This window comes from Emys orbicularis, chromosome 5 (genome assembly GCF_028017835.1).
Source record: "Emys orbicularis isolate rEmyOrb1 chromosome 5, rEmyOrb1.hap1, whole genome shotgun sequence".
Lineage (NCBI taxonomy): Eukaryota > Metazoa > Chordata > Testudines > Emydidae > Emys > Emys orbicularis.
This window is the reverse complement of record NC_088687.1, coordinates 15,719,173-15,739,604: the sequence shown is the minus strand read 5'-3', so window position 1 is coordinate 15,739,604 and position 20,432 is coordinate 15,719,173. Positions and strand designations below refer to the sequence as shown.

Here is a 20,432-nt window from a genome sequence, read left to right as displayed (position 1 = left end):
TTGCACCCTGAGCTACCCCCCTGCCCACACACAGCCCCTAGCTACCCCTCTCCCTGCACGCTGAGCTACCCCCCCCCCGCACACAGCCCCTAATATCCCTCTCCCTACACCTTGAGCTACCCCCTGTCCGTGCACAGCCCCTAGCTACCCCCTCCCTGCACCCACAGCCACCCGGTGTGCACACAGCCCCTAGCTACCTCTTCCCCGCACACAGTCCCAGCCACCCCCTTCCTGCACCCTGAACTGCCCCCTCCCTGCACCCTGAGCTACCCCCTGCCTGTGCACAGCCCCAGCTACCCCCCTCTGCACCCTGAGCTGCCCCCTGCCTGCACACAGCCCCAGCTACCCCCCTTTCCTACACCGAGCTATCCCCCTGCCTGTGCACAGCCCCAGCTACCCCAGTTCCCTGAACCCACAACCACCCTGTTTGCACACAGCCCCTAACTACCCCTTCCCCGCACCCTGAGCTACCCCCTGCCCGCACACAGCCCCTAGCTACCCCCTCCCTGCACCCTGAGCTACCCCCTCTCCCTGCACACAGCCCCTAGCTGCCCCCTCCCTGCACCCTGAGCTACCCCCCTGCCTGCACACAGCCCCTAGCTACCCCCTCCCTGCACCCTGAGCTACCCCCCCGCACACAGCCCCTAGCTACCCCCTCCCTGCACCCTGAGCTACCCCCCCGCACACAGCCCCTAGCTACCCCCTCCCTGCACCCTGAGCTACCCCCTCTCCCTGCACACAGCCCCGAGCTGCCCCCTCCCTGCACCCTGAGCTACCCCCCTGCCCGCACACAGCCCCTAGCTGCCCCCTCCCTGCACCCTGAGCTACCCCCTCTCCCTGCACCCTGAGTGTTTTCAAACTTTTTGAGCTAAGCCCCCCACCTTTGAGTTATAATTTTTGGTTGCCCCCCCCCCACCCCAACCCAGACAGGCTGGGTGGCCTGCTGAGGTGAGTTGGGGTGGAGGTGGCGCTCCCTCCCTGGACCCCGCCATGCGGAGGTGGCTCAAGCCCTGCTGGCCCCTGCCCCCCCAAATAGAAGGCAAACTACGCCTATGCCCAAGGTCCCTGCCCCAAGGCCCCTCTACCCCTGCTGGGGCTTGGAGTTGGTATAGCATGTCAAGGGGGGCCTCAGAGAGAAAAAGGTTGAGAACCCCTGCTGCAGAACACAAAGGCTGGGGCAGGCAGGGACTGTTTCTAAGATCTTACAGTATAAACAGACAAGACGGCCAAAGGATGGGAGGAAACAGGCACCACGAGGTGAAGGAACTTGCCCAAGGTCACACAGTGGGTCAGTAGCAGAGCTAGGAGCAGCACCCAGGGATCCTGACTACTAGTGCGGTGCCCTTTTCCACTGGAGCACACAGCCTCTGGGGTAGCTAATTCCACTGAAATCAAGAGAGTTATACCAGGGATCAATTTGACCCAATGTTGTCAGGGAAACTTCAAGAGTTTCAGATTATGTACAAGAATGTTTCTGTGGATACCTGAGAAATCCAAACCTGAATGGAGAAAACTTTCAAGCCCGACCTCTCAAACAGTAAATGCAAATGTTGCCTATTTACAGGCATTTGTACATGTCAGTTGCAGAGTTTGCATTGCTAGAAGGATGAATAAGTAACATCCATCAAGTTACTTTTAGAGCCAAGCCGCAGTTAGAGCTGGGGCTCCCGGCTTCACGGCAGTGAGTCTGGGAGCCCGGTAAGGCCAGCGCTTTCCCCACGCCGTGGGCCCTGGAAGCCTTTGTCATGGCAAGTTCGTTGAACCCAAGATGCTTCGGTGTAACGTGCCAGGTTCTCAAATCGGCATCTTCCAGTGAAATTGTTTCTTAGAAATATTCCAACCTGCTCTGCGGCAGACCCTTAGCTGATGTCTTGCCAGAGCTCTATTGACTTACATGGCGCTATGACATTTGCACCCGCTGAAGATCCACCTCTAGAAATTTAAGAATCAAGAACAACAACAAGTTCTTGTTATTCGTCCCCACGCCCAGAACTGCAACTGCGCTGAAAACAATGACTGGGATTTTACTTGAAGAAAAATGTCAAGAATGATTGAATTATGTCTTTGAGGCTGGCACAGAAAACACTTAGGACAATCAAGAGATGTTCTCTTCTCTTGCTTGCCTCTCAATCGCTTAAATCTATATACGTGCAAATTCCTTTTGTTTGGCGCCTGTTCAGCGGAGTGCAAGATGGATACAAACCTGACGCTGACGCCTTTGAGAGACGAACCAGAGCACTGTACCTGTTACAGCCTGTACAGCTGATTGTTTTGCAGAACGATCTTGTGTTAACAATGCATTTTTCTCTTTTAAGCACCTCTAAGGCAAGAAATGACCCTCCAGCAAATTTCTGTGAAACTAATATACTAGATGAGTTTTATGTTACAGTCATTGCCAGCAAACACAAAGAGTGTGTGTGTGTGTGTGTGGGGGGGGGGGGGGGGGGGGAAAGCACTCAGATTAGCAGAATATGATGCACAGTTGTAGAGTATCTAGCCTATGAGAATGCCCATTCTGTGTAGGGGCTCCTGGCACTCAAGCTGTCACTTGTAAAAGTACCATTTCACTTCAGACTTGGGTTGGAGATGTCACGCCTGCGCTAATTCTGATTGAGCTAGCGCTCTAAAACTAACAGTGTATGCATGGGCAGTGGGACCGGCTAGCTGTCCTGAGTATGTCCCTAGGGTTTCCGAGGGGATTGTACTCCAGTGGCTAGCCCATCCCACCACTTGCATTGCTGCAGCTACGCTACTGCTGTTAGCACACTAGCCAGGGCAAGTATGCCTACCTGGAAATTCCACCCCCAGCTCCAGTGTACACATATCCTAAGTCTGAGGATGGGCTGAGCTGGTTCCAGGCATCCACAGTAAACTCTTCCCCTGCCCTGCCTGCACTACGTGTAGGGTGACCAGATGTCCCGATTTTATAGGGACAGTCCGATATGTGGGGCTTTTTCTTATATAGGCTCCTATTACCCCCCACCCTCTGTCCCAATTTTTCACACTTGCTGTCTGGTCACCCTAACTACGTGAAAAGTTGTTGTAACAAACTGTGCCATGCACCTACATGCAAAGCCGTCTCAAGCTTTATACAGCCATTGGTTCTACTAGCTGGTTGCAACATCCGGACAAGCGCTCTCAGTTTGGGCTTGGCTGACCCAGTGCAATCTACAGTGGTTTCCCTCTCAGCATTGCTGGGAAGCCACAAGCATTCAATCTGTATCGGTTCAGCCTGTCCTCCTAACTCCATCCCACAATGCAAGGCCTTCTGTTTGGAATTTACCTAAAAGTCTCTGTTCCCAGTCACAGTGCTGGGCATTATGGGATAGGACCTTCAGGATACCCAGAATGCATTAAGATAGCCAGGCTAAAAGGTGTGCTGGGTGCAGACTTGCTAAAACCGTTCTTTAAAAAAGCAGCACTCCTGTTAAACTGCTTCAGGGACAAGCAAGATAACTAAACGTTTCCTGCAACATTTTCCACACTTGGGGCTTGCTCCTGCTCCAGTTGAAGTCACTGGTGACACTCTTACCATTGCGTTCAATGGAGCGGGAACACCAATGCAGACCTACCCTAGGAGCCATAAAAACATAACTGGACCTGCTAGAATCTTACACATTTTTAAAATATTTTCTCTCAAAAACACCAGTGTTCGGGACAAACATCAGCTGAGCACATTTAGGTTGTGAAACGCTACACGTTTCAGGCCAATAACTTATTGGTACCACAAGCCAGACGGTAGCTTGTAACATGTCACAAGCACATCCAGTATCTCTCACACACACACACACACACAATCAGCCATTCCCAATACTGTATTTAAAACCTAATGAATACCGGCATGTACATTGAAAGCACTTAAGAATCATTTGGCCGGCTCTTTTCCTCACCTCTGCACACTCTGGTGTTCTCAAGGTAGAATCGGGCTTTGCACTGAGAAAGGCAAATGCCATATGGTGCTCCCTCGAGGAGCTGTCCAGGCTGCAATACCTCCTCTGGCTTCCTACACTGGGTGCAGTGAGAGTTCTCCGGCCCTACACAGGCACGACAAGATGGATGGCAACCTATACAAGAGCAATGGAATATGAAGTCATGGATCAAGGGACAGCGCCCTTAAACTGACAGAAGCCGGATTATCTGAATGCAAACAATAGAATCCTGTCATAAAAATGAGAGCTGGTGGGAAAATAGATAAATCATCTTCTTCAGCCACCTTGGAGTGTTGGCTTGCTCCTTACAGTAGATTCTTCAAGCATTGGGTGGGTTTCTCTCAAGCTCCGGCCAAATTCGACTCCCATTGAAGTGAATGGGAGTTTTATCACCCATTTCTGGAGAAGCAGAATTAGGTCAATGCATCTGAAAATCCCACCAGATAATTTTACACGAGTTAACTAATGGGGTGTGCGCAGCCTCCTTTGGGAGACTGTTCCACTATCCAATGGGATGCTTTGTTTTATATAATGAAATGGTGATAACAGATCTGACATCTTTTTTCAATTAAAAAAATATTTTATTTTTTTTTCAAAATCCTAAAGGGGAGAACACTGCAGCTTAGTATTTTAGGCAACTCAATTTTCCTTTTACCTGTAGAGCTGCATAAACCAACACTGTGTTGTCGGGGGAGCTGGGGAGAGACGGGGAAAATAGTGCTTTCGAAGGGTTTATGAGAAGTGTAAACTGTGTCCCCTGAATGTTCATATTTTCCTTTGCAGCCCAGGGGAAATTACCTTGTGTCTTAGCAAATCCACTGAACTTTAATGTGAAATTGTATGCACATTTAACTGTCATCAGAAAAATATAGGAAACATTGTCGTGTTGGCCTATTGTGACAATATGGGGGGGAGGAAATGTCCAGAGGGAGCAAACCCTGGTGAAAAAAATCAAAAAATAATAATTTGTATGTGTTTGTTGTGTGGCGGAAATGAAGCAAAAAGTGGGAATTTCACACACCTCACCTTACTTCAGTATACGGTAATGGGGAAGAATCTCTATCTAAATCTAAATCAGCACAGCTCCACTGAAGCTAATGGAATTTCACTGATTTACACTTTACTGGGGATCTGGTTCAAAATACGGAGTTTACCTTTGCAGACATTGTGATCGTGATAAAAGCCCTCTCCGCAGGCAGGCAGACACTGGCCCTGGCGCAATCCCAGAGCAAGGGAACAGGAAGTGCACTGAGTGGCCAATGGGCCAATACAACTGGCACAAGAATCGTGACAAGCTGGTGGAGAAACAGAGAGCATATAACTGGAATAGCATACTTAATCCGCTTGTAGCCATGCTGCCGGCTACTGTACCATGCTGCCAACCAAGTCATCTCTCACTCCGCACACATCCACAGCATTCTGTCACGTGTTAAAGTAATGATAGTGAGGATAATAAATAATTCCCTCTTACACAGTCCTTTTCACTCGGAGATCTCAAAAAGTTTTGCAAAGGAGATCATTTAAAATAATCCACCCCGAGTTAACTGAGCAACTTAAAAACTCAAATCCCCTGTCTCCTCAAACAATTCTGTACCCTCGCAAGAGAAGATGAGCTTTGGAATGTGCCTTGAAGGTCATCAGAAAGGTCATGCAACAAGTGCCAAGCAGAAATGCCTCTTACCTCTGCATCGCTGAATGTTGTCTGTGTAATACCCACCAGGGCATTCTGAAATGCATTTCCCACTGTGTAACACCTTATCTGAAGCACACGTTAAACATCTGGGTTGGTCTGAATAACATGTTTCACAGGACTGGTCACAAGCTGTCAAAGAGGACAGACCATTAATGAAATGCACTGTTATGAAAGGAACAGCGGTGTTCCCAATCTGGTTGCATGTATACAATATAGCAAAATATAGCCATGCCCAGCTCCTTCCTTGTTACAGAGACACTTTCAAATGTTACAGTAAATTAAACCCTTCCTCTTGCCTTTCACTGCATGCCTAGTAGCATATATGAAAGACAGAACAGATCTCTAATTGCCCGAAAGAACTAGTGGAATTCAGAGTGACACCACAGTAGAAACAGCAGCAGCTGTTCTGCACTAGCGCTCTCACTACTGCTATCACCAGTGGATGCACTCATATTACAACAACAGTGGAAAATTGTCAGTAAAGAATCAGTGAGACATGGCCTCTGGAGATGCTGAAAATCCTAAAGGTCTCCTCTTCTCAGGCCTATTTTTTTCAAATCTGCAGTTCCTATGTCCCATCTGCTCCCTGCCCAGATAAATTCTTAGCAATGTCTACAATTTTCATTTTCCATCAGAAAAAGACTTGAGAGTTAACACCCCATCGAGATGAATGTAAGGTGGAAAGAGCACAGCTCTCTTTCACATTCTCTGCATGCAGCAGACATCAGTTTGCATTCAGAGGGTTTTCTTCACAACCCATAAGCATTACTAAGGACATCTGCGGAGGTGTAACTACAGAGATAACATATAAGCAGAACCAATTAAAAGTGATGGAGAGACACTCATACAGGCATCCCATAAGCTTGTGATTTGGGCATCTGGAATATGGACCACGACTTGGACACAGTTCCTGATGGTTCCTGTTCATAAAAACAGGAACCCGGCTGTTTATGGAAATTATTGCACAATCTCATTATTGATACACCCTAGCAAAATAATGCCGAGAACCATCCTGAAGAGAACGCCCAAGAGAGAATTTTCTAGCTGAAGAACAAGCTGGGTTTAGATGCAAAAGAGGTACGGTGGAGCAAATATTCAATCTGCATGTGCTATGCAAGCTAGTGCTAGGAAATGGTGGGAAGGCAGTCCATGTCCTCATGGATTTTGCTGAAGCAGATGGCACAAGCTTCTTTGGACAATCCTGCGGCCGGTCGGAGTTGGTGAAAATGTAATACGGCTGATACCAAAGCTCTACATCAGCGCAACGGCTTCAGTGTTTGCAGGGTATGAGCAAAGCAGTTGGGGTTTGACCTGAGGATAGGAGTCAGGCAAGGCTGCATGATATTCCGGACCCTTTTCAAGAGTTATCTTGAAGAAACTGTAAGAAGACCCACTGATGGAAACCTACAGGAGGGTGTACACGTGGACAAACAATTAGTTATCTGTGTTTCGCCAATCATATGGATATTGTCCTGATTGGATGGTCACAAGAAGAGGTGCAAAAATGTCTAGAAAGGGCAGCGAGGGAGGCAGAGAAATTAGATATAAAGAGATCGTATGAAAAGACAAAAGACAATGGTGACATCTAAGTCTGTTGAAAAGGCGAAGATATTCCTACCCAAATCTGAGGAGGCACTGGAGTGTTGAGCACTCCAGAGAGCTGGGTAATGTGACTACGAGGGATGCTGAGCACTTAGACGCCCCAGACATAGAATTGGATTCATGACTGCTGCTCTAGCAACATTCAACCACATCTGGAGAAGCAAAGGTATTACCATGAAGTATAAAATGAAATGGCTGCAGTCTCTTGCCTATGTGTGTGTGAGATATGGATGCTAAGAAAACAGACACCGAAGAGGCTTTCTGCCTTCGAATTGAAATGCTACAGGTAATAGCTGCGCATTAGTTATACCTCACACATGATTAACAAGGAGGTAATCACCCGAATTTACAGCATAACTGGAGTGATAGCTGATATCGTCCAGACTATCAGACGAGAAAAACTGGAGTTTGGGGGACATGTGGGTTGGATGAGCAGAGGAAGATTGCCAGAGCAAGGTTGGCAGCGATTGGTGTCAAATGCCAGGGGAAGGGGACACCCACAGCGAGAGTGGTTTGACGATGTGGCTGGCTGGCTGGGAGGCAGTAGAGTACACTGCTTAAGTCTGTGTGAAGACTGTGAAACATGGCGGAAGATTGCTGGACGACTCCTGCATGTTGTGATTGTACTGTTCACTGTGATGTGACGCTACAGTGCTTTGCTCTACGCGAATGATGATGAACTACATCGATGCAGAGCAAGCCCCTAACATACATGAGTTTGCCCCAGTTCATCTCACTTTGGCAGCACGCCTACTTTCGGGATTTATATAGTGCAACAATGACCATGTAATCACACCAGTGCCAATTTCCTTCAGGTAGATGGGACATCAGAAACTCTTAGGAAGGACAGATTGTCCCTCATCTGCCTACTAAAGGGTTTGTCTCACTTCCTCTGAAGCAGCTGGTAGTGACCACTGTCAGAGATGGGTTAGTGCACTAGATGGACCGGGTCTGATCCAGTCTGGAAACGCCTATGTTTTTTCTCACTATCTGCCCAGCTCTACCAGTCTCTAAAGACTTATATTCGTTGCCCCCTTTCCTTCTCTTTCTCTCTGTCCTTCCAAAAGATTCCCATGTGCCGCAGGCGTTGTTTAGTCACCGAGCTGTGGATTACTGAACAACTTCAAGCAATCTGCTGGCAAAAGTCGTCTCTCTTTCCATCGTCAAGTGGATCTGTCAAGCCCGAAGGATCATCTCATTTTTGCTTTCATGCTGCTCAGTGAACAAAACAGCCTTAAACCTTTCAGCATCTGATAATTTTAAATGAGCTAGTAATCTTATAAACAAATAGCAGCATTTTTCACTAAATATTTATGGAATAGGTGTGTCTGGTCTCTCAGATATAGATCTACAATCCTGTTTGCTGGCTGTCTACACAACATATTGATTCCCTTCTGTCATGCATGGGCAAAGTTCATGTCAGAGAAAAAGAGAAACAGGGATTTACCATTGCAGATTCCGTTCTTCACATAAAACCCGTGACCACAGCTGGCCACACAGAGCCCGGCATTTAAAACGTGAGACCCGTCCTTGCAGGCCAAGCAGTTGTTCTCAGCAGACCCCCAGCATGCAGAGCAGGACTCGTGACAAACTGAAAGGAAAAAGATTAACAAGTTAATGAACAACCACATGGCCACTGAGTTTTTAAAAATGAGTTTTGTAGCAATTTGCCTATTTGCACTTTCACTCCTAAAATAACATAGGCTTTTTGTGCTTTTAAAAAATCACTGGTGTGTTGAGTTTGGTATTTTCATCTGGGCTAGTCACGCTTTTGGGGAACTCCATTTACATCCCAATTTTGCATCTGCAAAATAGCTAAGTGCAAATTAGAATAGTGCCTGCGGCTACAATCAGACACTTAGAGGAACAACTTTGATTATTGTAAAATATATGTATTGGTATAGCATGGACCAGGATTTGGGCTTCATGGTACTAGGTGGAAACAATCTGCCCTGCATGACATGTAAACAAAACCACCAGATCTTTGCAGGAAGACTCCTGCAAGGCCCCACTGACACATCAATGGAACTACATGAGAGTGCAAAGGTCCATCCATGAGGATCTGATTGCAAAAGGAGGTGGGGGGGGGGAGAGGGTGTCCTAAGCAAATTGCTCCTGCAAAAAAAAAGGGGGGGGGGGGAGGGGACCACCCTTCTGAAAATGATTTTTACTCCCTCCAAAAACTCTGCATTGGGGGCTATGAGCTGCTGAACTCCACCCCCGACTGATTCTGTCTGAACAGGGAAGGAATCATGCCATGGAATTGTAGTTTGCTGGGAACTAGTAATTCATAGGGACAGGTTGAAACTGTCTCTGTGTGGCAGGTTCCCATTGAAGTGTACATTGTGCACTGTGAATCTTTTCCCTTATATGGCCAAAAGAAGAGAATGGAAATGCCGCAATTATAATGAGCAGGCGAATAGCTTTATCTTTGGGCAAACTCTGCACCAAGGCCAGCATCCAGTAATTGTTTGGGTATTCCTGCAGTATATTACATACATACACCATTCAGGCAATGGATATGTTCTCTCTTGAGCAGAAGAAGATACTAACTAGTACCTGCACAGGATTAGAGCAACATTTCAACATACTCATTTTTTTGCAAAGAAATGAATGACTGTATGGGGCTAAATTCTGCTCTCCTACATAGCTGTGAGACCCAACTCACTTTGAGACTATGAGTTTAATCGAGAGGAAAATCAAGCCCACTGTGGTTAGCCTTTCATGGTATTTGTGTGGCTGTTACATCATGTTAAATCGTGCTGCCACTACTCACACAGCCTGTGCAAATTACAGCACTTTCAGAATTAGATTTTTTTTCCTGATTACACCCATATATGTTCTAAAGCTTTTCTCAACTTTATAGTTTCACAAGCCATGTCTATGCTTGTATTCCCACCCTGTGAAAGGTGGGGTGAAACAGAATCCTAAAGGCGTATGTCCTGAACATGCAGACATTTATGAAACCCACCTCTCCGGAAAACACAACTGCGTTTGCCATTTGTAAAGTAAAATGCAACCTCCAGTGTGGTTGTACAGGAGGTCCTGCAGTGACGTTCATATAATCTCAGCAGCACTTGCATTCAGAAATTCAAACGGTATATGGAAGCCATTTCTAACACAGAAGGAGCTGCAATTATGGTATCCAGACTGTATAACCCGCAAAAATCAGGAGGCAACAATAACAACTCACAAGGGAATAAATGATCCACGCTGGAGAGCTTAAATTTCATTATCTAATACAGGGGTAGGCAACCTATGGCATGCGTGCCAATGGCGGCACGCAAGCTGATTTTCAGTGGCACTCACACTGCCCGGGCCCTGGCCACCAGTCCGGGGGGCTCTGCATTTTAATTTAATTTTAAATGAAGTGTCTTAAACATTTTAAAAACCTTATTTACTTTACATAGAACACTAGTTTAGTTATATATTATAGACTTATAGAAAGAGACCTTCTAAAAACGTTAAAATGTATGACTGGCACGCGAAACCTTAAATCAGAGTGAATAAATGAAGACTCGGCACACCACTTCTGAAAGGTTGCCGACCCCTGGTCTAATGCACATTTATTTAAAGTAGGAATAGGAGAGAAGCCCGTTTAAAAAAAAAAAAAAAAAAGAACAGACCCACCCTTCGCAGGGATCTGCCCCAGAATAGATGAGAATGGGCTCGTTTCCAATAAAAGCAGAACATGCCTAACTTTTGCAGGGCAAGCGAGGACAGAACGAAGGAGAGGATACTGCAATTAGAGAGCAGGGTAGACGGCTGCCACTGACTCTAAACACGTTCATTTCCACAGAAATAAGGTCACTTATTACCCCCCACCCCCGCTTTGTTCCAAGTTTTTTAATTCCTCTTTTATCTGCTGGAGTACACGGCATTCTTCCCTGTCGTTTTTGTTTTATTAACAAGCCTGCAGCATATATATCACCATAGCAGCTGAACAGCTCCCGACCATTAAGGGATTTTACCCTCACAAACACCCCCCCCCCATGAGGCAGGGCAGTACTATTACCCCCAGTGAGCAGATGGGGAACTGAGGCACAGAGAGACTAAGTGACTTGCGCACGGTCACACAAGAATTGGACCTAACATGCCTGAGTCCAAGTCCAGTGCTCTGTTCACTAGACCGTCCTTCCTCCTCTATCATCCCATCTTACGATCTGTTGCTTTTCTTTCCACCCTTTTCTCTCTTCCCCTTCTGTTCCCTTGCAATTTGCTGCTCTCTTCCTCATCTTCTCCTCTCCTTTTTCTTCTTGCCTCACTCCTCCTCCCTTTCTCTGTCCTAATTTCTCCAGAGCATTATGGGCAGTCCGAGTCACACATTTTAAGCCAGAAGAGATCAAAGCACAGGCCACAGAATTTCACCAGTTATTCCCGCGGAGAGGGCAATTATTCCATTTCACATGTGAACACTATCAAGCCCATAAACTTGTGATTGAATTAGAGCAAACATCCAGGCTCGATTTAAACATTGCAAATGATGATAAATTTACCACTTCCCTTGGCAACATTAACCAGTGGTTAATTTCCCTCGTTGACAGAAAGTTGTATCTGATTTCCAATTTCAATTTTTCTAACTTCAACTTCCAGCCATTGGATTTTGTTATGCTACATTCAAGAGCCCCCTAAAATCAGGTATGTTCTTCCTTTGTAGGTTCCTACAGATTGTTATCAAGTCCCCTCTCAACCTTCTCTTCAATATGGTACATGGATGGAGCTCCTTAATTCTCTGATCCTAAAGCAGGTTTTCCAGACCTTGAATCCTTCATGTAATACTTCTCTGAACACCCTCCAATTTTTCACCATCGTTTTTCGAGTGCGGACACCAGAACGGAACACAGTATTGCCGCAATGGACTCACCAATGCCACATGCGCAAGTTGCATCATCTTCCTGACATTCCCATTTACACGCCGGAGGACTGCAGCAGCACTTTGGGGCACAGGATTGCATCGGGAGCTCATGGTCAGCTGATGGTCTGCAATGACCAAAAGAAGCTCCCCATCCTCTAAGCATGGCCTACGTTCTCTGCTCCTTAATGTATGTCCCTGCATTTGCCTGCCTTAAAGCATATGTTGTTGTTCTGAGCCCAGATCAGTCAGGGCAATTAAGATTGCTCTGAATCAGTGGCTATTTTTCACCGTCATTTACTGCTATCATAAACATACAGCTAAGGGTAGCATAAAATCCCTTCTTTACCTGTAAAGGGTTAAGAAGCTCAAGTAACCTGGTTGGCACCTGACTAAAAGGACCAATGAGGGGAGAAGATACTTTCAAATCTGTGGGGGGAATGTTTTTGTTTTGTGTTCCTTTGTTGTTCTCTCCGGGTCAGCGAGGAATAAGGGCAGGGAAAATACATCTCCCAAAGCCATACCTGAACTAAAGGTCTCTAAGATTACAAATTGTAAGTAATAGGAAGGAAATGCATTAGATTATCTTTTGGTTTAGCTTGTGAATTTTCCCTGTGCTAACAGGGAGGTTTATCCCTGTTTTTGTAACTTTAAAGTTTTGCCTAGAGGGGAAATCCTCTGTGTTTTGAATCTTTTTGTTACCCTGTAAAGTTATCTTCCATCCTGACTTTACAGAGGTGATTCTTTTAACTTTTTTTAAATAAACTTCTTTTAAGAACCTGATTGTTTTTCAGTGTCCTAAAGACCCAGGGGGGTTGATCTGTGCTCACTTTGTAACCAATTGGTTAGGATATTATTCTCTAGCCTCCCCAGGAAAAGGGGTGCAGGGGCTTGGAGGGATATTTTGGGGGAGGTAGGGCTCCAAGTGGCCCTCCCTGAATGTTTGTTTAAATCACTTGGTGGTGGCAGCAGTACTCATCCAAGGACAAGAAAGGATTTGTGCCTTGGGGAAGTTTTTAACCTAAACTGGAGAAATAAGCTTAGGGGGTCTTTCATGTGGGTCCCCACATCTGTACCCCAGAGTTCAGAGTGGGGAGCAAACCCTGACAACTGCCCCAACCCCTATCTGCAGAGTGAAACTCACTACAGTCATTGGCAAGTTTCACTTTGAACACAGGCAATAAAGAGGAAGGTATTGGAACAGGATGGGCATGCTTCAGACAGCGCGAGTTTAGGGCAGGCAGGATGCAGCACGCTTCATTGGAAACCAGGCAGATCTCTGCTCAGCCCAGAGGCAGATGCAAACCAGCACTATTTGAAGGTCAGATCCGTTTGGTTAAGTACTCCCCCTTCTCCATCTTGCTCCGATTCCCAGTTGACTCCCCTGCCTTTGGCAATGATCCTGCAAAACCAGTGCAGGATCTCAGCAGCTCTGGAAGCTTCTACTAAGGCAGATGTTGTCTTCACATTTTATCTTTCTCTGGGGTGCGATGACTTCTGAGTTATCTCTGATCTAGCAAAGCCTGAGAGAGAGACCTGACAATAACAAACAGCTCAGCAGAGGCTGCCAGACCTACTGAGAAGATGCAATGAACTTAGCAGGATAGCGCCACGAGCATGGAACCTTTTGGGGTCAAGGCCATTGGAAGTCAGGGAAGGAAAGAGAAGTATTGAAAGTCTGCGGAACAAGCCAGAGAGCTGATCTTGGAGGAGGGACAAAGGAAGGATCAGGGACCAATAGCTTGCAGAGTCTGAGGGGGAAGAGGAGGATGAGGATGACAAGGGGCAGACTGGTGGGGGCTGAAAGAAGGGAGGGAAAGAAAAAGAATCAAAACTACAGATCATTCTCAATAAGCTAGCAAACACTCAGAGGCTTCTCTGAATCAAACCGCTGAGCCTCTCAATTCATTTCAGCCAGGTTAGCATTGGCAGCGAAGCTAATTGCTCAGATAGGGTTAATGAGTAACTTTCCCAGGTGGCTTCACTGAACAAAGTATTTGCCAGGAAAGACAGTGATTAGCTTGGCCTCCTTTAAATGCACTGCTACAGCTGTCAGGTCTACCACACATGATGGTGCTGGACTCAGGCTCTGTTAACATGGCCGACAGCAAAACCCATCCACTCAGGGCCGGCTCTAACTTTTTTGCCGCCCCAAGCAAAAAAAAAGAGAGCAGCCCCGCCGTAACACCCCCCCCCCCGCAAGCACCGCGCCGCCTGAAGCCCCGCCCCCCCGAGCGCCGCGCTGCCGAAGCCCCCCCGAGCACCAAACCGCCCAAAGCCCCCGCCCCCCTGAGCGCCGCCCAAGCCCCCCGCGCCGTGCCGCCCAAGCCCCCACCCCCCCAAGCACCGCGCCGCCCAAAGCCCCCGTCCCCCCAAGCGCCGCGCCACCCGAAGCCCCCGCCCCCCGAGCGCCGCGCCGCCTGAAGCCCCTGCCCCCGCGAGCTCCGCGCTGCCCGAAGCCCCTGCCCCTCCCGAGCACCGCGCCGCCCAAGCCCCCGCCCCCTCCCGAATGCCGCACTGCCCAAGCCCCCCCTCCGAGCACCGCCCGGCAGAAACAAAAACAAACAAAAAAAACCCTCCAGCGCTGCCCTGCCGAACCAAAAAACAAAAACAAAAAAAAAACCTGAGCGCCGCCCCGCCACAAGGTGCTGCCCCAAGCACGTGCTTGGTCGGCTGGTGCCTGGAGCCGGCCCTGCATCCACTTCCATATTCAAAGCAGCAGCACCTGCATAGGGTATCAGCTGCAGGTCTCCCAATGAATATCAAACATGGCCCAATTTGTGCTCGTATCTAAACTTTCAGCTCTCATGCCCACAGTGACAGGCATCAGGCAATTTCTCTTTGCCTACATGCCCTGAGAGTTGCTGTTTTAAAAATGCAACAGCTATTGATATCCCCACGATATCTCTGTTCTGCTTGTCTACAGTAACTTAAACACTAAAGGAAAGTGCATCAATAGAAACTATGTGGTTGCTGGAAAGCAATCTCAGACCAGCTGGCTTTGCTCAGCTCACCTCAGCTCAGCTCTTTCTAGAGGGAACTGATTGGTGGTGTTGCTTGCAAGGCAGGCTGGAACGCAGAGCATGCATGGAGCCAAGGGAGAGAGGACATATGTCATGGAACCAAATAGGAAGAAGTGAGGTGTCACATCACGCCCATATTCTTCATAGAAATATGCTTATGATACGAATAGGGCACAACTAAGATGTATTGGGTACAAAATGGGTCTTGTGAGATATCAGTCGAAAGGTTATGATTTACCAAATATGATTAGCCTATTTGTATGCATGTATCATTGCTGTATCTGAAGTTAGGAATATAAACTCTGTATCAATTGCAAAAGCATTTGCATCTGGGAAATGCCTACCAGACAGTAAGCAATCAGCCTGAATGGGCCATTAGGAAGAACAACAAGACTTTGAAGATACTTATCTCCCGCCTTCCTGAGACGCTTCCTGGGTTGCTGCTTTGACACTACAGGGTCAGGGGATTGTGTCACCTGGTACTAGACCCCCATCTTGGGCTTTCAGTGTTTTTTCCATTAAGAGGGGTCAGACTGGGAAACAAACGATTCCCGCCATATGTCAATTCTATTAAAGGCTGGAGAGTGAGTTAATCAGGGTTCTTCACGGAATCCCTGCCCAGGATGACTGCTGGAAACACCTAAGACTGATCTGGGGAGAAGGACTGGGACCCATGCTGGGAAAGGTCAACCTGTGAAAGGAATAGCTGGAGATTTAAGTTGCAAGCAGTACAGTTTACCTTCAAGAAACTCTGCAACCTGCATAAAACAACAATTAGGGTCAGAAATTACTATTTGTAGCCAATTTCTGTAATGTATTAAGCCTAGCTTGCATGTTTTGTTTTATTTGCTCAGTAATCTGCTTTGACCTGTTTGCTATCCCTTATAATCACTTAAAATCTGTCTTTTGTAGTTAATAAACTTGTCTTTGTTTTCTATAAACCAGTCTGTGCAATTCATATCTGGGGAAGGAGGGGCAAAAGGCTATGCATATCTCCCTCCAGATTGAGGGAGGGGATGATTTTTATGAGCTTCCGCTGTACAGATCTCTCTATACAGTGCAAGACAATATTATTTTGGGTTTATGGGAATGCTGGGTAAATCCCCAAGCTGAATCTTCCCACACACAGCTGATTTCAGTCTGTGGCTGCAACAGGGTGTGGCCTTACCTGCGTGTGTGCTGGAGAAGGCTTGTGGGCCTGGCACAGCAAGGACAGGATGAGGAAGCCCAGGCTGGTGGAACGGGCAGGCTCAATGGGACCCCAGTATATCAGGTGGCATCCTGAACGGGCGGTCCAACCCGTCACATGCGGACCCTACAGGGTTGGGCCAGAAGCCAAAGGGGCGTTCTGTACTTTAAATGGCCTATTCCTCTGCTTAGTTTAAACATTTTGTTGTACAGAGAGCTGGTTCCGTCTAGGAGACAAACTCTGTTCCATTTTGTCATTGACAGTATAGGATACCTTATCCTTCCACAGCATATATCTTTGTTCTCTAAAGAGACCCAGCAAATGTCGAGTGCACAGATTCTCTCTGAGTGCCCACCAAATCACCCTCCAGCCGCTATAACACCCATCTTCTCACCACACCCTGCAAAAAATTATGGGAGGAAAGAGGGCTGGGGGGTGGGGAAGGGGGGTAGGGAAGATTTTGTTTGGGGCGAGATGTGGAAGGTTGTAGACATTGCTGATTTTGAAAGCAGGGATTATGCAAACAAGCCATTTTCAGCGACTCCAAGCTGTCAGGATATAGACCTGCTAATTTGGCTTTTGTCCTCTATGGTCACAAGTGGTGTCACAAATGTATCATTATGAAGGCTCACAGTTTGCATGGCCCTGCAGGGAGGGGGTGTAAGGACTCCATAGATATATCTACACAGCAAAGAGAAACCTGTGGCTGGCCTGTACCTGCTGACTTGGGCTCGCAGGGCTCAAGCTACAGGGCTGTTTCATTGCTGTGCAGACTCCTGGGTTTGGCTGGAGCCCGGGCTCTGGGACCCTCCCAACCTGGCACTCGCAAGGGCATAGTCTTCCCCCAGATGCTCCCATTGAGCCAATGAGCTTTCAGCATCACTGTAAAACCACCAGGGCCTTTTGAACCACTTTAGGAGTGCTTGCCTCATCCCATGATAGTACTTACTGCTTCTATGCACCTATTTTCATCAGCCCAAGTGATAGCGCGCCATAAGCTGACCATGCAGATAATTGTGTCTGCTAACTCGCAAGCGCACAAACGTAGGGTGGGTTAAAAACTCAGCTGAAAGTTTGGCCGTAGACGTTAATTTTCCTTGGCACTGAAACTATCCTACACTATACATGTGGACATTGGTTTAAACATAACCAAGGCCAAATCCCAACCGACAATACTACATCAGCCCTGTTCCTTAAGCAGACCCCAAACCCAACAAGATGTCCTAAGAAACCCACAACCCCCATCACAGAAAGATTTGCTGACATCAACATCACCGTGAGGTGCAGCAGGGAAATATTGCTTTCTCCATTTTACAGAAGGGAAACTGAGATGTAAATGACCCAACTTTTCAAAGTCGCTAGCGAGCTCAGGTACCTCAATTTGGGTGTCCAACTGGAGATACGTTAAAGGAGCCTGATTTTTAGGAAGCACTAAGCACCCACACTCAGAAAATCAGGCCCCTTTCAGGTACCTTCAGCTTGATACCCAAAAATCAAGGCACTCAAAACTAATAGCTGCTGTAGGCTCACGAGACTTGCTCACAGTCATACAGCAAACCTGTGTCAAGAGCTGATCATGGAACTCAGATCTCCTGACTTCCAAGCCTTTGCTTATACCACTAAACTAAACTTCCTTCTACAACATAGCAAGCCATAACTAGGTCACCATCAGTCTGATCACTGATTGGCTTATAACATTATAGGCGTCAATAATTTGCTTATTATATATAAATGAGCTCATTGGGGTAACAGAGGACAACATGGGTGGTGAAAATCTTTTCTCTACTACTGATTTTTCAGGACTATATTATAAGCTTCAAGGAGCCTTCCCACAGTCTAGTATTCTCAGTTTTGTTTCTTTATATTTCAAGAGGGAAAAGGGGGGCCCCTCCCGCATGTTCACTTAATTCTTCATGGATGGATGGGTCTTTTTCAAATTTTGGTTTCACTTCACTGCTAAATTAGGAGCATTCCAATGCTGCCACGTTAAAGGGTTTGATTCACCTCTCTGTTACTCTAGGTTTAGGAATTCCAGCAGTGTAAAACTGGTGTAGAACAGAGCTGAGCCATGCTTCATGTTTTTAAGAGAAAAGAACTCTTGCAAAGCACTGGCTTCCTTGAGGAAAAGAAACCCATGCATTTATAAAAGCATCTGTGCTCTGCTGCATTCAAGATTAGTACGCGTCTGCCCGGAACCACTAGTAAATGTGGCATAACTGACATGTTTCATTAAAGCTCCTAGACTAAAGCATAGTGCTTCCTGCACTCAGCCATTTAACTCCCTTTCATTTGGTCACAATTCAGAGTAAAAATTCATTTAAAGTTTCTTTTCTCAAAAGATTTCTCAGAAATCTCATCGGCATCACCGCAGGTGTGAAGATCACAAGCCGTTTTGTGACTGCAAGAGATTAACGCTAACGGCGTCATAAAAGGAACACATGGAACTATTTGAGAAACAGTTGCCTGACTTTTGAAAGATACAAGATGTTTTTAACAATTCTGCACTGTAGATCTAAATGACTCATAAACTGAACAGTTCATTGCAAGGTAGTGCTAGCTACCTGTAGTAATTCTATTTAGTAATACTGAGACCTCTGTTCTCAGAGATGAGCTTCTATAACTAAGATAGTCTAAAGAACCATTAATAAAGAGCCTAGAGAGTCATTAATAAAAATCTGAGCACTTTGCTATGATGTAGGCTTTGTCTGTTACAATCAGGTTACATATTTCAATACTCTCATTTGGATAGGTCAAAGCAGCAACGCCTGAGTTCCGTCTAGACTTTTCAGGGAGCATTAATCCTGAAAATGTGCACAATTAAGTTGCCGGAAAAAGAAAGAATGGGGGCACTGAAGACTGCAAGTCCTTCATCTGTCTTGCTTTTCAGGGCAGAGGTCATTCTTCTTTCACTCTCTTGACTTTTCTTCTCTCAGCCTTTTTCTTATTCATTTCGGTCTCATCTCAGCACAGCAGACTCCATGTGTCACTCTGCTCTACCCCGTCTCTCACTGATCCCGTGAATATTAATCACGCAGTTAGTTATCTGAATAAGCCTCCTTACTGATTTTCAATTTCCCTTTTTCCTTAATGGCTTTTCTGTTTTACAGCAAAACAAACCCCATTATTAGAGCAGGGGGGAAAAACCCACCCCATCAAACCAATTCGGTCAAATGTTCTTTTTAGTTTTAGATTAGATCTTCTTTAAAAAAAAAAAAAAACAAGTGATGAAGCAAGACTGAATTGTTGTGGCTTGTTCATATACTGCAGAGAGCAGTCCTGCAAAGGCAGGAGGATGGACTAGGTCATCTGTTCTCACAGGTCTTTACCCTTTTTACGGTCAGATCCTCTGCACCAATTTACACCAATTGAGGCTCTGATCAATCCTATATATGATTCTATTGACAAACTTACTGCAGGTGTTAATAAAACATACTGCTTGCTGAACAGCTTAAGGACAGTTTGGACAACCTGACTGCATGCATATAAAAACAAAGAGCATACAAAGGAAGGTTGGATGGAAATTAATTATGGACTGGGTCTGAAATTTGAGGCTTTCTCTGCCAGTTTTACTTTATGCAGAAAATGCAGCCAGGCAGAACTAAAGCAAATTGGTTTAATTCCCCGGAGGAAACATGAACAAATTTTTCCCAGCAACTTTCCACTCCAGGCATGCATGGGTACAAACATGGATGGAATGCAAAGCCAGTTCACTACAAACCGGTAATAAAATGAAACATTAGCCTTTTCCAACTGCCTTTACAGTGCGTGGCCATTGCCAATTAAAACACCAGGAGCAGGCAGAAAGGGAATGGTAAAATAAAACAAACTCAAAGATTACTTAGCATTCAAAACCTGAAATCTATCGTAAACCCTTTGGGTCAGACAGTTATAGAAAAGCAATGGTCAAGAATCCAACTCCTGCTTTAGATCTCCATTCAGCAAAAGCACTTAAACATGTGCTTTACTTTAAAGCAAATGGGTATTTCCACAGAAGTCATTAGGACTGCTCAGGTGCCTGAAGTCCACATGTGTTCAGGTGTTTGGCTGAACTGGTCTCAGAAAGAATTACAACCCCTCTAAAAAGGCCAATATCATAAGGAGGAAAGTGCTGACTTTAGAGATCTGTCAGGATGAAAGAGGCTGA

At 46.3% G+C, this 20,432-nt stretch overlaps 1 protein-coding gene across 1 annotated transcript in view; it reads right to left on the bottom strand.

Annotated features, from left to right (window-relative positions):
* FRAS1 (Fraser extracellular matrix complex subunit 1) overlaps positions 1–20,432 on the bottom strand; it is a 200,060-nt gene that overhangs the window by 154,899 nt on the left and 24,729 nt on the right. Inside the window, exons 11-14 of the mRNA XM_065405125.1 lie at positions 8,672–8,815; positions 5,611–5,751; positions 5,084–5,224; positions 3,891–4,064 (exon numbers count right to left, since the gene is read on the bottom strand). Of these exons, the coding sequence (XP_065261197.1) occupies positions 3,891–4,064; positions 5,084–5,224; positions 5,611–5,751; positions 8,672–8,815 (600 nt within the window). The remainder of the gene's footprint in view (positions 1–3,890; positions 4,065–5,083; positions 5,225–5,610; positions 5,752–8,671; positions 8,816–20,432) is intronic.